The 17800-nt window shown below is 43.0% G+C and overlaps 1 protein-coding gene across 3 annotated transcripts in view; it reads left to right on the top strand.

Annotated features, from left to right (window-relative positions):
• The window catches only part of orc3 (origin recognition complex, subunit 3), a 107045-nt gene that overhangs the window by 75081 nt on the left and 14164 nt on the right, over window positions 1–17800 (top strand). For 2 of the 3 annotated variants that reach the window (XM_068026613.1, XM_068026616.1), the window contains exons 14-17: window positions 1355–1491; window positions 5610–5707; window positions 7341–7438; window positions 16529–16670. In XM_068026613.1, the coding sequence (XP_067882714.1) occupies window positions 1355–1491; window positions 5610–5707; window positions 7341–7438; window positions 16529–16670 (475 nt within the window). The remainder of the gene's footprint in view (window positions 1–1354; window positions 1492–5609; window positions 5708–7340; window positions 7439–16528; window positions 16671–17800) is intronic. The other variant, XM_068026623.1, reaches the window with a different exon arrangement.

The following is a 17800-nucleotide window of genomic DNA, read 5'->3' as shown; positions in this document are numbered from 1 at the left end:
TTGAAATGTATTTTAGTCTCAGCACGAGCTTTTCCTCCCCCAACCTCACCACATTAGCCTTTCAATCCCTTTCCACCATCCCCACGGCCAATGATTATTGTTTCTCCTGCTTCCACCCCAACGCCCTGATAATTTGACTCCTCCCTCCTCCCACCAGTGTCTTGCCTCGGAATTCCGTACGGAGTTCTGAAGGCGTGCGCGTTGCGGCCAGTTGCCGTAAAATCAGCGTGGGACGGCCGGCGGCAGGTGAGTTCATCTGCATTTTAATTAACCTCATTTTAATATTTTAATGAAGGGGCCACACTGAGGCTACACCACCGCCACGAATATCCAGCAGGGCCTTCTCGGCGTCATGGGTTGTGGCGGGCCACTGCCGGTAGCATTTTAGGGGCCTCCGCACCACGACCCACGGTGTCGAGGGGCTGGTAAAATGCAGCCCATAGAATGCGCAGCACAGAAACAGGCCATTTGGCACGACAGCTCTATATCGACCTCATCTAACCCTATCCACATAAACCCTCTGTTCCATTCTCCCTCGTGTTTATCTCGCTTCTTAAAAGCATCTTTGTTAAGTTAATTCAGTTCTTTCACACAGGCAATTCCAAATCATCTCTTTGATTCATGTCTGACTCTAGGACTCGCTGCTTTAATAGTTTCCAAGTATTCACAATAAAGTTGCATAGCTTTTAATAGGAATGTCATTATGAGACTTCAAGTTTCACTGCCTCAAGAGAATGGCCTGTTTGCCAAATGTGTTTTAAGATGTGTGTAAGATTAATCATTATTTTAATCTTTTTACATCTGCAGTTTAAGTACTTGAAACACAGACACCAAGTCAGAGCTGCTTCCTGTTGTGTCTTTGGCTTTCATTTTTAAGTTTTAAGAGGTGGAATTCTCTGTTGTTTTCCGGTTGGGTGCAGGGTGAGTGAGCCAGTCCAGTGACGCTCCAACCACTTCAGCCCTGAGGTGAACCACTAGGAGGCATGAGACAACTGCCTGGGCTGATTATTCCCTTCCGGTGTTCAGCACCACTGTGGCATGGGCTTTTCACTTCTAATCTTTGTTTAATCAGTTGCTGCATGCAGTAGTTTCCATTTTGCCATTGCAATAATTATACAATGGAGCATTCTAAGATGTGGGGTACTAAGCTTCCTGTATATTCTGTAAAATGGGTAAAACACAGTGGCATACTGTCAAATCAGCCATGATCTCAATGAATGATGAAGCAAACTCAATGGGCTGAATGGCCTGTCCCTGTTTTTTATGTTAGGTGGGAAAGGATGCTCATGTCAGTACTTTTGTTGCATTTGTGGTGCGATTAAAAGGATGTTTTTTTTTGTTCTATCTGGCACAGAATGATGGCAAAAGATGAACTGGTGTGTCTGCTTCAGAAGTGCATAGAAGTGTTGAAGTCTTACAAGCAGCAGAAAGTGCTCACTGACAGAATGCAAAAGCTAAAAGAATTCCTCACAAAGTTTCAGAAACTGGATGGTAAGTGCTGAGCAATGTATTCAGCCGATACAATGTTTGTCACCTGACAAATTCTTACATATTTAACACTTTATTCCCTACTATTTCCCTAAATTAATTCCAATTTTTAGAATCATCCAAGGAGGCCATACAGCTCATTGTGCCTGTACTAGCACTCTGAAAGAGATATCCGACTAGTCAGACTCCCCCGCTCTTTCCGATATTCCTGCAAATTTCTTTTTCAAGTATATATACACTTCCCTATTGAAAGTTATTATTGAACCTGCTTCCATTACTATTTCAGGTAATGCATTCCGGATCATCATAACTCGTTGAGTAAACAAAAAACTCTCTTCAGTACTCCTTGGAATTTTTTGACGATTATCTTAAATCTGTGTCCTCTGGTTACTACCCTCTTGCTAGTGGAAATTGTTTCTCCCTATCTAATGTTATCAAAACCAGTTACCTCTATAAAATCTCATCTTAACCTTCTCTACTCTAAGGGGAACAATCCCACCTTCTCCAATCTCTCTCAATAACTGAAGTCCCTCACTCCTGGTAAAGTTCTAATAAATTAAAATCTCCTCCGCACCTACTCCAAGGCCTTGACATTCTTCCTAAAGTGTAATGCCCATAATTGGACATAATACTCTAGCTGAGGCCTAACCTGTGATTTATAAAGATTTAGCATAACTTACTTGCTTTTCTACTCTATGCCTCTATTAATAAAGTCAAGGATACACTTTTTTAACGGCTTACTCAACTTTTCAGGCCATCTTCAAAGATTTCCATATCCAAACCTTGAGGTTTCTCTGTTCCTGAACCTCCTTTAAAAATGTACCATTTAGTTTATATTGCCTGTCCTCATTCTTCCTTCCAAAATGCATCACTTCACACTCCTCAGCATTAAGTTTCATCTGCCATGTGTCTGGTCATTCTTTTGCAAAATGTTTTTAAATCACTGCTTAACGTCTGTTACTGTCATCTGAGTGGAGTACACAGTCAGTTTGGAACTGGTCATCATTTGCTGCAATGAATATGGAAATGGATACAAGATCTTTTGTTCCAGTTAATTGTTATGGTCACAACGTATTTATCACGAGTTGCGTTGTTTATCATGCTGAGGAATGTCAGTGCTGGAGAAGTGGAACACATTTGGCACTCTAAGTTGAGTAATCTCGGATGAGATAAGACGCAGGCCAGAAGTAAAGTAAAATTAATAGCGACAATGTGAATTTTTTCACTTCTTCCACAATTTCTCTCCATGGCCTTTGAGTGAGGTTGCCAGTTTTGTATGAATTATGAACATTTTATGGACCTGTACCAACTTACATCCTAAACTCTTTTCATGTATAACCCATATAGCTGGTACAAAGACTACAGAGAAATAGACCTTTGACTGTCGGTCTGTAAAGTACTGCGTTTTGACCTTGGTTTCAGAGTTGAAAGGGTATTCTCAGACTGTTTTGCCAGCTGGGCCAGTTTATTTCATATCTGTTAAATACAGTTGTTTAGCCAGTGATGAGAGTTTTCCAGCAGGCAGCAGAGTTTCATCTGTAAGAAACTAGCCAGGCATTTTGGTAAAAAAAAAGTGCCTGCTAATTGGTCATGATTACAATTCAGGAAGCTTTGCTCCTTATCAGACAGAGCTACATGATAGCCGGAATTTTACGCACCCCCCCCCCCCCCCCACAAAGAGCGGGATGGGGGAGGAGGCGTAAAATGGAGTGGGAGGCTCGGGGAGTCCTTCCCGACCCACTCCCGCCTTGACTGCCATTTTACGCGGGGTGGCTGCTGCCACTTAAGGGCCTCTGCCCACTGCCACGGGGATTTTACTGTTGGCAGGCGGGCGGCCCAGGCCTGAGAAAGGTCACCTGTAAAAAGTAGGCGGCCTGGGGGAAAGGGGGGGGAATCAGGCACCCTGTGTCTGACAAAGGGCTGCCCCTGATGCCCCAACCAGCCCCAACGCCCAACAGGCCCTCTCACCCCCCCCCCCCATCCCCCAATCAACTACCCGCCTTGCTGGGTCCTGACTAATCACCCCCAGCGAGGCCCCAAAAACTTACCTTTTCCCGAGGCTGACCTTCTTCTTGAAGCTGAGTTGCAGTCCCAGCAGTGGCCACTGCTCCTGGCAGCTCCATTAGGCGGGACTTCCTGCCTCAAAGAGGTGGCAGTCCCGACTCAGACCAATTAAGGGCTTGGGATTGGGAGAGATTTAGAAACCAGCAAAGGGCCGCCAAAAAGTTGATAAAAAGGGAAAAAATAGAATATTGGAGTAAACTAGCCAGCAATATAAAAACAGATTGTAAGAGCTTTTATAAGTACCTAAAAAGGAAGAGAGTAGCTAAAGTAGATGTTGGTCCTTTAGAGGCAGGGACAGGAGAAATCATCGTGGGGAGTGAGGAAATGGCAGAGGCATTGAACAAATATTTTATGTCTGCCTTCACAGTAGAAGACACAAGTTCCATACCAGAAACAGACAGTAACCTAGGGCCTAAAATAAGTGATGAAATTCATATCAGCTGAGAAAAAGTATTAGAGAAACCTAAGGGACTAAAATCTGACAAATCGCTAGGACCTGATGGCCTACACCCTAGGGTTCTAAAAGAGATAGCTGCAGAGATAGTGGATGCACTAGCTATGATTTTCCAAAATTGCTTATATTCGGGAACGATCCCATCAGATTGGAAGTTGGCAAATGTTGCACTGCTTTTCAAGAAAGGAGAGAGAGGGAAAACCGGGAACTGCAGGCCAGTTAACCCAACATCAGTCGTTGGGAAAATGCTGGAATCTATTATTCGGATAAGGGTTCATGGAGTTGGGGGTAATATATTAGCGTGGATAGATAATTGGTTAACAGACAGGAAGTAATGAGTGGGCTAAACGGGCATTTTCAAGTTGGCAGGCGGTAAATAGTGGAGTGCCGCAAGGATCAGTTTTGGGGCCTCAGCATTTTACAATCTATATTAATGACTTAGACGAAGAGACAGAGTAATGTATCTAATTTTGTTAATGATACAAAAGTAGGTAGGTGGACAGGTAAGCTGTGGGGAGGACATAGAGACTGCAAAGAGATATAGACAGGTTAAGTGAGAGGTCAACAAGATGGCAGATGAAGTATAATGTAGGGAAGTGTGAAGTTGTGCACTTTGGTCGGAAGAGTAGAAAAACAGAATATTTTTTGAAATTTGTGAAACTTGTAAGTATCAATGTTCAGAGAAACTTGGGTGCACTTGTACAAGGAACACAAAGTTAACATGCAAGTACAACAAGCAATTAATAAGGCAAATGGCATGTTGGCCTTTACCAAGGGGCTTGGAGTACAGGAATAAAGAAATACTGCTACAATTGTATAGGATTTTGGTGAGACCACATCTGAAATACTGTGTGCAGTATTGGGTTCCACATTTAAGAATGGATATACTTGCATTGGAGGCGGTGCAGTGAAGGTTCACTAGATTGGTCCCTGGGATGAGGAGGTTGTCCAATGATGAGTGGCTAAGTAAATTGGGTCGGTATTCTCTGGAGTTTAGAAGAATGAGAAGTGATCTCATTGAAACATATAAGATTCTATAGGGGCTGGATAGAGTAGACACTCGGAGATTATTTCCACTGGTCGGGGAATCTAAAACACTGGGGCACAGTCTCAGGATAAAGGGCCAATCATTTAGGACTGATTTGAAGAGAAATTATTTCACTCAAAGGGTTGTGAATCTTTGGAATTCTCTACCCCAGAGGGTTGTGGATGCTCCATCATTGAATACATTTAAGGCTGGGATAGATAGATTTTTGGTCTCTCGGGGAATCAAGGGATATGGCGAGCTGGCAGGAAAGTGGAGTTGAATCCTAAGATCAGCCATGATCATTTTGAATGGGGGAGCAGGCTCAATGGGCCATATAGTCTTCTACTGCTCCTATTTCTTGTGTTCTTGCAAAGTGTTTCTAATGAGAATGTTCAACACTAGGTAAGCAACAGATTGACATTGTGAATGGCATTAAATTAACACCATCACTAGGGAATTTTTTTGTCTCATTCAAGTTTTATTTTCTTTTGTCTCAAAGGCATTGTCTCAACAAGTGCTCTTTGGAAGAAATTATCTAGCTGTATCCTGCAATAACCTTTTCTCATTTGTGTCTAGACGTAGCTCCTGGAGTAGAAGTCAAAGAAGATGAAGATCACAAGACGTCACCACGGAAATCACTACAAAAGAAGACTGACCTTTATCAACTCCAAAAGGTTCTTCAATTTTCAATTAACGTTTTGCTCATTTTTCTGTAATGTTGCCATCTTCCATTTCCAGGTTGTTTCTGCTGGGTTTTTTTTAAAAGGAAATCAAACTGGCACTGCATATTTAGTTGAAATCCTCACTTGAACAATTTTTGTAGCTAAGTTATAATGATTTTTTTTTTTGTTTTGTTTGCACACATCTGTCAATGTTGCCTTGCCGGCAGTGATCCCTGGGGAAGAGAGGGACAGAGTGGGTGGGAAGTTGATCGCAGGCTGGCAGCAGCCATTGGGAATGCTGCGTATCTGGGAGAAACACTCTTGCTCCTCCTGGCTCCACATCAAATTTTTTAAACCAGCTGCTCATTTTGGTGACAGCCACTTGCTAAGCTGAGTGCCTGCTCTGCTCAGAGCAGCTCTATCAGAGAGGTCCTAATGAGCTTCTCATTAACATGTGGAAGAGACCTAACCTCTGTTTTAGGCAGCCACCTTGGATGCCTGTAATGCGTCCACGACCAGTGCAGCACCGGATGTTTTTCAGGCATCCAACTGGAAATCGGCCACATGAGGACCAATATCTGCCCCATGTTTTAGGAAATGCTCTTGAATGCATTCAATAAATCAATTTTGTTTTCTACTTGTACTGCCATATGTCCCAAGATGCACCATTGTTACCACACTTTTCCCCTTGCAGGCCTCTCTGATCTGCACATCCATAGTAACTCTATCAAGTCAAGACTATAAATACTTCTGCTAATGTTTTGCATTCTTTCCTGTTCCTTTAATTCTAGCCATAAGATTTGCACCTGCTGAATACAGGGGGAAAAAATCATACAGCACCATGTTTTTTTAATTTTCAGTAATTGGGCAATTACGTAGCTCTGTATTTGATCTGCACCTAGTAATTGAAAACAATGGTGAATAGTCTTCAACTCCAAATTGCAAACATTTCAGTGGAATGTACACCTTTGCGTGAATGTGTAGTATTATAAACCTGAATTTAGTAAATTTAAAGAATCCTAAGGCATTTTTTAAATCTGTGACTTAAAATATATATTCTGATAATCTGCTACCAGTGGACAGCAGGTGGGCAAAGTGGGCTGTTACTATTGTAACAGTTAGCCATATAATGCCACATAATTTCAGGTTCCCAAAATGCTGTTGTTTTAATAATTTCAGTTCAGTCGTAGTATTGTGTGTTTGAAATGTGCAACTGTGCAAAAATGTACTGAAAGTGCAAGTCTTGTTTAAAGGACATTTAATCATATTTAGTGCCTGTCAGGGAGTTCCAAGGCAGCAGTAAAGTTAAGCAGTTCCAATGACCTGCAGATCGACTTCTTATTGTAGGGTCGTCTCAACCACTTTAAGTTATTGCCCTTCTAGTCATCTATTATTCCATCCCACATTAGGTGAAATTGTGTCATTGCACACGTCGAATTGGTTTCTCTATCTGAGGAAAAGGTCAATACAGTACAAGGCTTACAAGCCAATTGTAACAAGAGCATGTTTATATTTATAAAACCGTTCCCCATAATATTAGCTAATTGGGACCAAGGCACCATACCCAGTCAACACCCAAGGGGTAAGCAACAGTTATACCAATGAGTAGTTGTTGAAAGTTATTGTATTATTCTGAATTTCATAGACTTTGATGGAAATGAAGAAATCGAGAAGATCCAAGAAACTAAGCAGGTTTGAGGTACTGCGGATAGAGGTTCTTGAATTTGTGGACAAACTTGTAAGGTGAGATAAAAGGGCAGTTGATGAGAAGAGTTACACTGGTATGATTGATTAAGAGATATGTTTTCTTCAATGGGTGCCTGACTCAGTTAGCATATCTGAAGTGTGCTGCTCCTGTGACGAAGGAGCTGTCTGTGATTTTCCTGCCCCATAGGCTTGCCTTGGCTGTGCCCCTAAAAATCGTGGAGGAAACTTGAGTGCAGTTGTAGGCCCGAAGATCCTAAAGTCTTGAGATCGTCTCGGGAAGAGACGTGTCAAGAAAATTTTGAACACTTTTGTATCCAGTCCATGGGGGTCCTGAGGCAGACCTCTGCACCAGCCATTTTTAAAAACTTTTTTTCTCTCTCTCTCCACACTGCCTGTGTGGAGTTTGCAAGTTCTCCCTGTGACCGCGTAGGTTTCCTCCGGGTGCTCCGGTTTCCTCCCACATGTCAAAGACTTGTGGATTGATAGGAAAATTGGCCATTGTAAAAAAAAAAAAAAAATTGTCCCTAGTGTAGGTAGGTGTTGGGAGAATTGAGGGAAGGTGGGGATGTGAGAGGGAAAATGGGATTGGTGTAGGATTAGTATAAATGCGTGGTTGATGGTCGGCGTGGGCCGGAGGGCCTGTTTAGGTGCTGTATCTCTCAGAGTCTATGACTCTCTCTCTTTACCCCTCTCTCTCTTTTTCTCTCTCTCCCCCTCTCTCTCTCTTTCTGGTTTCATCATTTGTCTCTTTCTTTTCCTTCCTTTCTGGAAAGCAACAGCCAGAAGACTTTGAGGCCTCTAGAGCTTCCCTGGTTGAGGAGGGGGTGGGGGGAGCTAACAGTGTCAAGAAATATTTGAAAACTTCTCTGCTTAATGCATAGCCTGCCCCAGGACCCCAGAGAGTCCCAAGCAGGTCCTTTTCTTAACCTCTCTCACTCTCTTACTGACCACTTTAAATTTGATGACTCCTCATCACTGACTCCCAACCAGACAAAACAGCTTTTCCCTGTTCACTCTATTAAAACCATTCATAATTTTAAAAGCCCCGTTAAGTCTCCTCTTTGCCTTCTCTGCTCCATTAAAATAGTCCAATTATCTCAAGTTTTCCTCGTAACTATGGTTTTCCTTCTCTACCATCATCATCCTTATGAATCTGTGCTGTATACTATCTATGGCTTTAAGGTGCTTTCTATTAAGGGGTGACCAAAACCTCATGCTAACTGCTCTAAGGTTTTGTACAAATGTATCATGACTTTTTAACTCTTGTACTTTATCCTTACTTATAAACCCAAAATACTGTTGACATTATTTAATGGAATTATCTACATGAACTTTCATTTTTCGGGAATTATGGATTTGATTTTTTGGGTCTCTCTGTCCATCCACAAACAATACCTTCTTTTTATTGAGTGTACGTTGACATTCCTTGTTTCTCCACGTTTACCTGCCACTTATTCACATTAAATTGAAGCGTCACCTGTCTGCCTATTCTGTTAACATAGAAAATAGGAGCAGGAGTAGGCCATTCGGCGCCTTCGAGCCTGCTCCGCCATTCATTATGATCATGGTTGATCATCCAACTCAGTAACCTGTTCCCACTTTCGCCCCAATTTGATCCCTTTAACCCCAAGAGCTGTATCTGACTCCTTGAAAACATACAATATTTTGGCCTTAACTGCTTTCTGTGGTAGTGAATTCCACGGGTTCACCACTCTCTGGGTGAAGAAATTTCTCCTCATCGCAGTCCTGAAAGGTTTACCCCATATCCTTAGACTATCACCCCTGGTTCTGGACTCCCCCACCATCAGGAACATCCTTCCTGCATCTATCCTGTCAAGTCCTGTTAGAATTTTATAGGTTTCTATGAGATCCCCCCTCACTCTTCTGAACTCCAACGAATATAATCCCAACCGACTCAATCTCTCCTCATATTGTCAGTCCCGCCATCCCAGGAATCAGTCTGGTAAACCTTCGCTGAACTCCCTCTGTAGCAAGAACAGCCTTCCTCAGATAAGGAGACCAAAACTGCACACAATATTCCAGGTGTGGCCTCACCAAGGTCCTTGTATAATTGCAGCAAGACATCCCTGCTCCTGTACTCGAATCCTCTCGCTATGAAGGCCAACATACCATTTGCCTTTTTTACCACCTGTTGCACCTGCATGCTTACCTTCAGCGACTGGCATACGAGAACACCCAGGTCTCGTTGCATATTCCCCTCTCTCAGTTTATAGCCATTCAGATAATCTGCCTTCCTATTTTTGCTACCAAAGTGGATAACCTCACATTTATCCACATTATACTGCATCTGCCATGCATTAGCCCACTCACTCAACTTGTCCAAATCACTCTGAAGCCTCTCTGCATCCTCCTCACAACTCACCCTCTCACCTAGTTTTGTGTCATCTGCAAATTTGGAGAGATGACATTTGGTTCCCTCATCTAAATCATTAGTATATATTGTGAATAGCTGGGGTCCTAGCACCGATCGCTGCGTTACCCCACTAGTCACTGCTGGCCCTTCGGAAAAAGACCCATTTATCCCTACTCTTTGTTTCCTGTCTGCCAACCAATTTTCTGTCCATCGCAATACACTACCCCCAATCTCATGCGCTTTAATTTTACATGTTAATCTCTTATGTGGGACTTTGTTGAAAGCCTTCTGAAAGTCCAAATAAACCATATCCACTGGCTCCCCCTCATCAACTCTACTAGTTACATCCTCGAAGATTTCTAGTAGATTTGTCAAGCATGATTTCCCTTTCGTAAATCCATGCTGACTCTGTCCGATTCTACCACTGTTCTCTATGTGCTCTGCTATAAAATCTTTTATAATGGACTGTAGAATTTTCCCCACTACTGACGTCAGGCTGACTGATCTATAATTCCCTGCTTTCTCTCTACCTCCCTTTTTAAATAGTGGGGTTACATTAGCTACCCTCCAATCTGTAGGAACTGTTCCAGAGTCTATAGCATCTTGGAAGATGACCACCAATGCATCCACTATTTCTAGGCCCACTTTCTTAAGTACTCTGGGATGCAGACCATCAGGCCCTGGGGATTTATCGGCCTTCAATCCCATCAATTTCCCCAACACCATTTCTCTACTAATATTGATTTCTTTCAGTTCCTCCCTCTCACTAAACCCTGTGTTCCCCAACATTTCTGGTATGATATTTGTGTCCTCCTTTGTGAAGACAGAACCAAAGTATGCATTTAGTTGGTCAGCCATTTCTTAGTTCACCATAATAAATTCCCCCTGTTTCTGACTGTAAGGGACCTACATTTGTCTTCACTAATCTTTTTCTCTTCACATACCTATAGAAACTTTGACAGTTTTTATGTTCCCCCGCAAGCTTGCTCTCGTACTCTATTTTCCCCTTCTTAATCAATCCCTTGGTCCTCCTTTGCTGAATTCTAAACTGCTCCCATTCCTCAAGTCTGTTGTTTTTTCTGGCAATTTATATGCCTCTTCCTTCAATCTATTGCTATCTCTAATTTCCCTTGTAAGCCATGGTTTGGCTACCTTTCCCATTTTGCTTTTGCACCAGACAGGGATAAACAATTGTTGTAGTTCATCTATGCACTCTTTGAATGTTTGCCATTGCCTTTCCACCGTCATCCCTTTAAGTAATGTTTCCCAATCCGTCATAGCCAACTCGCGCCTCATACCTTCATAGTTTCCTTTACTGTGATTCAGGACCCTCGTCTCAGAATCAACTACGTCACTCTCCATCTTGATGAAGAATTTTATCATATTATGGTCGCTCATCCCCAAGGGGTCTCGCACAACTAGATTATTAATTATTCCTCTCTCATTACACAATACCCAGTCTAGGATGGCCTGTTCTCTAGTTGGTTCCTCAACGTATTGGTCCAGAAAACCATCCCGTATACACTCCAAGAATTCCTCCTCTATGGTACTGTGACTAATTTGATTTGCCCAATCTATATGCAGATTAACGTCACCCATAATTACAGATGTTCCTTTATCACGTGTGTCTCTAATTTCCTGTTTAATGCCATTCCCAACATCACCGCTACAGTTTGGGGGTCTACATACAACCCCCACTAAGGTTTTTTGCCCCTTAGTGTTTCTCAGCACTACCCATACAAATTCCACATCATCAGAGCCAATATCTTTCCTCACTATTGCGTTAATTTCCTCTTTAACCAGCAATGCAACTCCACCGCCTTTTGCTTTTTTTTCTGTCCTTCCTAAATACTGAATACCCCTGGATGTTCATTTCCCATCCCTGGTCACCTTGCAGCCATGTCTCCGTAATCCCGACTATATCATACCTATTTACATCTATTTGATTAATTCATCCACTTTATTGTGAATACTCCTTGCGTTAAGGCACAAAGCCTTGAGGCTTGTCTTTTTAACATTACTTGTCCCCTTCCCACTATTTTTCACTGTGGCCCTGTTTGATTCTGGCCCTTGATTTCTCTGCCTATCACTTTTCTTATTCCCCTTACTGTCTTTTGTTCTTGTCTTTGATCCCCCCTCCTCTGACTCCTTGCAAAGATTCCCCTCTCCCTGCCATTCTAGTTTAAACCCTCCCCAACCACTCTAGCAAATACTCCCCCTAGGACATCAATCCCGGTCCTGCCCAGGTGTAACCTGTCCAGTTTGTACTGGTCCCAATGTCCCAGGAATCTAAAACCCTCCCCCTCACACCGTCTCTTCAGCCACGTATTCATCCGATGTATCCTGCTATTTCTACCCTGACTAGCATGTGGTAATCCTGAGATCACTATCTTTGAGGTCCTACTTTTCAACTTCCTAACTCCCTATATTCTGCTTTTAGGACCTCATCCTTTTTTTTTAACCTATGTCGTTTGTACCAATGTGTACCACGACCATTGGCTGTTCACCCTCCCCCTTCAGAATGTCCTGTAACTGCTCTGAGACATCCTTGACCCTAGCACCAGGGAGGTAACATACCATCCTGGAGTCTCTTTTGCGGCCACAGAAACGCCTATCTATTCCCCTTATAATTGAATCCCCTATAACTATTGCATTCCCACACTTTTTACTCCTCCCCTGTGCAGCAGAGCCAACCGTGGTGCAACAAATTGGGCTGTTGCTGCTTTCCCCAGCAGTATATCTGTTTTGCAGGGGAATAGCCACAGGAGATTCCTGCACTGCCTGCCTAGTCCTCTTGCTCTGCCTGGTGCTCACCCATTCCCTTCCTGCCTGTGTTACTATGACTTCGTTCTCCTTAAGTCTTGTATAACTCAATAGGTTTTTTGTCATCATCGGATTTTGAGATTGTGCTTCCGATGCCCAAGTTTAAATCATCTATAAGCGGAAAACGAAAGCACCAACCCATCTTCAATACAAACAACACCCATTTTACCTAACTTTGTTTCTTGTTTGGAACAAATTTTCTATGGATCCTGCTATATTTGCTCCTATATGCCTGAATTTTTCTAACAAGTCTCTTGTGAGACACCTTGTCAAACACATTCTGTAAGTCCATTTACATTACATCTACTGTATTTCCATTGGTCACTTTTTCAAAAAAACACCTTTAAATTTATCAAACCCAGCTTACTGTTGACAAACACATGCTGTCCATCCTTGATTAATGTTCATTTCTAAATGCTCACTAATCTTATTTTGAATTATGCATTCTAAGACTTTACCCATAACTAATTTTTTTTTTATTCGTTCTTGGGATGTGGGCATCGCTGGCTGGGCCAGCATATATCGCCCATCCCTAATTGCTCTTGAGAAGGTGGTGGTGAGCTGCCTTCTTGAACTGCTGCAGTCCATGTTTTTAGTTTTTTAGAGATACAGCACTGAAACAGGCCCTTCAGCCCACCGAGTCTGTGCCGACCATCAACCACCCATTTATACTAATCCTACACTAATTCCATATTCCTACCACATCCCCACCCGTCCCTATATTTCCCTACCACCTACCTATATTAGGGGCAATTTATAATGGCCAATTTACCTATCAACCAGCAAGTCTTTGGCATGTGGGAGGAAACCGGAGCACCCGGAGGAAACCCACGCAGACACACGGAGAACTTGCAAACTCCACACAGGCAGTACCCAGAATTGAACCCAGGTCGCTGGAGCTGTGAGGCTGCGGTGCTAACCACTGCGCCACTGTGCCGCCCCCACAGTACACTCACAGTGCTGTTAGGAAGGGAGTTCCATGATTTTGACCCAGCAACAGTGAAGGAACAGCGATAGAGTTCCAAGTTAGGATGGTGTGTGACTTGGAGGGGAACTTGCAGGTGATGTTAAACTGAAATAAAAACAGAAAGTGCTGGAAATATTCAGCAGGTCTGGCAGCATCTGTGGAGAGAGAAACAGAATTAATGTTTCAGGTCAGTGACCTCTCAGCAGAACTGGCAAAAGGTAATAGGTTTTGAGCAAGTGAAAAGGGAGAAGCGAGGGGGTAAGAAGAACAAAAGGGAAGGTCTGTGATAGGGTGGAGGGCAGGAGAGATTAAATGACAAAAGGTTCCATGGTACAAAGCCAAGTAAAGAAACAAAAGATGGCAGGATAGTAGCTGTCCAAGCACAAAATAAAGGGATTAAGCAAGAAACGGGGGTGGGGGGGTGCAAAACAACCCAGCAAAAAAACACAAAAAAAGAAATTAAGTGGTGGCAGAGGTTATGATGGGCCTAACCTGCTGAGTATTTCCAGCATTTTCTATTTTTGTTTCCAATTTCCAGAATCCACAGTATTATCCTTTTGCATAGAACTTACAACCTGTTTTCTCTTTATTTGTGAGCAATTTCCCCAATTTTAAAATAAATTCATTTAACATTTCTTAACTTGGTTAAAACTAACAGGGCTGAAAAATCAGTCAACTTGCAAACAAAACTGAAAAATTATTTTGAAGAAGCAAATTAAAAAGCAGTGCCTTAAGAAAAGAAGGGAAATTCAATCTAGCATTAAATGTTTCAAATATTGTACTTACAATCTGCTAAGAAGCAGTTGTTGTTGCTGCTTGCCTGTACCCTGTTGATTCATTTGGACTTTTTACCCTCATCATGTCAGCCAGAGCTGAATATTCATTGCTTCACTAAACCTGACTTAATCGGTGTTTGCTTTTAAAATGTTTTATTGTTTTTTTTTCCTCTGTTGCTAGGCAATGACTTGGAAACTCTCTCTGATGTTTGAAGAAGCATTAATGATATAAATGTTTAACTTGCAAACTTAGTCAGCTGCCATGCTGTAATGTCAGGAGACAGTCTTGGCTCTACTTTAGAATGAGGGCCATACAGTCTTTTTACAGTCATTGGGATTGCTGGCACCTGCAAGAAACATGGAAGTGAGGAACAAGTAAGAGATGTTGATCCATATTTCTGGATCCCCCACCCAAAACACCCACAATGCTTAATCTTCATCCAGCTTTTAGGCCAGCCTGAAATGCACATTCCAAGCAAGAGCTGGATATTATTGTTGAAATTGTATTTAAGCGTCATCGTTGGTCACAATGGTGGTAGGACTGTGCCACCTCTGAGTCAGAAGGTCAGGGATGTGCAGGCCCCACTCCGGGAGTTGCACATGTGGGCCAGAATTTTACGTTGGGCGGGAGGCCCTGCCCACCGGCCGAAAAGTCAGTGGCGAGGCCTGCCTCAGCCAGGCCAGGATTATTCGCTCCCCAGGCCCTTCATTGGCCTTGGGTGGAGTTCCACCTCCTTGAGGCAGGAAGTCCCACCTAATGGAGCTGCCGGCCAATCAGTGGGCTGGCAGCTCTTAGTTCCAGCAGCGCCACAGGGAGCGGTGGCCACTGCTGGGACTACACCCAGCTATCAGAGGCAAGAGGAAGGACGGCCCCGGAACTCACTCAGGTAAATTTTTAGGGCCTCACCGGGTTCAATCGGCCAGGCCCCAGTGAGGCAAAGGGGCGTCGGTTAGGGGAGGGGGGTGGTGTGTTGTGCGTTGGGGGCGGCCCTCCATAGGGCACAGGGTGCCCTATCAGGAGGCCCACCCCAGCAAGCAAGAAGGCCGCCTGGTTTTACCATGTCGGGCTCTTGAGGCCTTTGCCATCCGACAAATTGGTTAATTGGCCACTTAAGGGCCTTGATTGGCCTGGGCTGTTGCTCACCACCACCTTCCCGCGTAAAATTGCAGCGGGTGCAGGAGGCAAATAACTTACTGGCTGTGAAGGACTTTGGGGCTGATCATGTAGATGGTACCTGCTGCAGCCATAATACACTACTGGTGGAGGGGATGACATTGAGTCAGTAGCAAGGACATCTGTCAAATCAATTGTGGCCCAGTTGTTTCAGATTAACTTCAGGATAATGCTATCTCTCTTGCTTTGCCCTAATACCCCAGACTCAGGCAGCTTCAGCAAAAGGAGCTTTTTGTTCCATCGGTGTGTAAAGGATTTAAATTTTGAACCCAAGGGCTTATCAGACAGTGTTCTGTCCCACTGACAATCAAGTGTGTACAGGAGAGGTGGTATGGATGGCATTTGTTCGACAGGCTCACTAATGAGCCAACAAACCATTGCTTGCGCCCCCAAGCTTGCAGATCAGAAAAATCTTGTCAAGTTGTGACTTATTACATAGAATTTGTAGAATAGAAACAGGCCTTTCGGCCCAATTGGTCTATGATGGTGTTTATGCTGCATGTGAGCTTCATCTCGTCCTATCAATATATGCATCTATTCCTGTCTCCCTCATGTTCTTACCTAGCTTCCCCTTAAATGCATCCGTGCTATTTGTCTCAACCACTCCAGGGGCTAGGGAGTTCCACATTCTCACTGCTCTCTAAGAAAAGAGGTTTCTCCTGAATTCCTCACTGGATTTATTAGTGACTGCCTTATATTTATGGACCCCTTATGCATTATATTTTATACAGTTGCACTACACAAAGTACAGAAATAAAGAGGAAGAATATTGGGAGCGTGTTCACTTCTTGCTGTGCTCATAGCATAACAATATAAGGCTCTTTGTTGGAGTGAAGTAGACTCTTAACCAGTAATTTAACCTGGAAGCACCTGATATAGATGCTTGGTGCATTTTTAATGGATGTCTTCCCCGCCCCCGCCCCCATCCTCAACTGTGAAGCCTCTGGGGATGGTTTGCTCTATTTTAAGTGTCAGATAATAATGCATCTATGTTTTTATGTGCTTTTTGCAGGCAATACCTTTTGCCACCAGAGACTCAGCCACTCCATGAGGTTGTATATTTCAGTGCTGCTAGCACTCTTCGTAGACACTTAAATGCTGCACCTCGCACTGCCTTGCAGACAGCTTTAAGTAACCCATACTACTATCTACGGGTAATGCACTGCAAACAACCAGTTCATTATTTAAGTATTTAATATATTTCCTTCCCTAAAGGACGTTAGTGAACCAGATGGATTTTATAACCATCTGGTAGTTTCATGGTCACCATTACTGATGCTAGCTTTTCATTCCAGATTTATTTTATTAGTTGATTGTTTATTATTAACTGTTATTAATAATTTAAACATTTAATATCTTCCCCAAAATAATTCGCCTTGATCCTAATAAGTATAAAATTAAGTCTAAATAGCTGTCTCTGACTAGTTTGTTTCATTTTAGTGTAGGGACAAGGGTGTTAACTACAGATATATTTGCTTTATAATTCTTTCTGATTTTATAAAGCATTCTAATGCTTTCCATTTCTTTCAAACACTTGTGTCACCTTACCAATAAGTAGGTGGTTCCCTTACAGGACAGAAAAATGCATGAGAGTTTACAGTACATTGTAACCCACTGAATAAAAGGTTGGCATAAATAATCTTAGGGGCTCAGAATACCTCATCTCAACAGTGCTCACTAACCGTTCCCTTTTTAAAGCTGTCGGTTTGTAGCGGTCCTTGTCTTTAATATGTTGACCCATGGCAGGGCACTGTGCCACAGGTGCCAGTTACTGTCTGGTACCTTGCCCAAGTGGCCATTCTTTAGCATCAATAGACTACACATAAAGGGTTGACTGCAATGCGTAGAGGAACTCCCAGAAAGGCACAGGGTAATCGAGAGGCCAAGAGAGACATGCAAAAATACACAACTGTTGAGGCAAAACATTACTATTTTTAAAAAAAAGTTTTAGTACTACAGTAGTGAGAGGGTAATAGAGAAAAAGTGAGAGCCATAAAAGATGCAAATGGACTCAAAACTGAGGATGATATACTTGAAATGGAAAGGTTTGCAGGGCTATGAGGAAAGAGCAGTGGAGTGGAACTGAATGTATTTCAGGGGAAGCTAGATAAACGTATGAGTGAGAAAGGAATAGAACGATATGTTGTTGGGTTAAAGAAGAAGGTTGGGAGGAGCATAAACGTGGACCTGTCGGGCTGAGTGGCCTGTTTCTGTGCTGTAAATACTTATGTAAGTGAAGGGAAGTGCTTCCTCCCCCCACCCTTGTCAAAGGTTCTGAGGCCAA

This window comes from Heterodontus francisci, chromosome 3, assembly GCF_036365525.1.
Source record: "Heterodontus francisci isolate sHetFra1 chromosome 3, sHetFra1.hap1, whole genome shotgun sequence".
Lineage (NCBI taxonomy): Eukaryota > Metazoa > Chordata > Chondrichthyes > Heterodontiformes > Heterodontidae > Heterodontus > Heterodontus francisci.
Note: the sequence above shows the minus strand (reverse complement) of the source record. Positions and strands in the feature narration are given on the sequence as shown.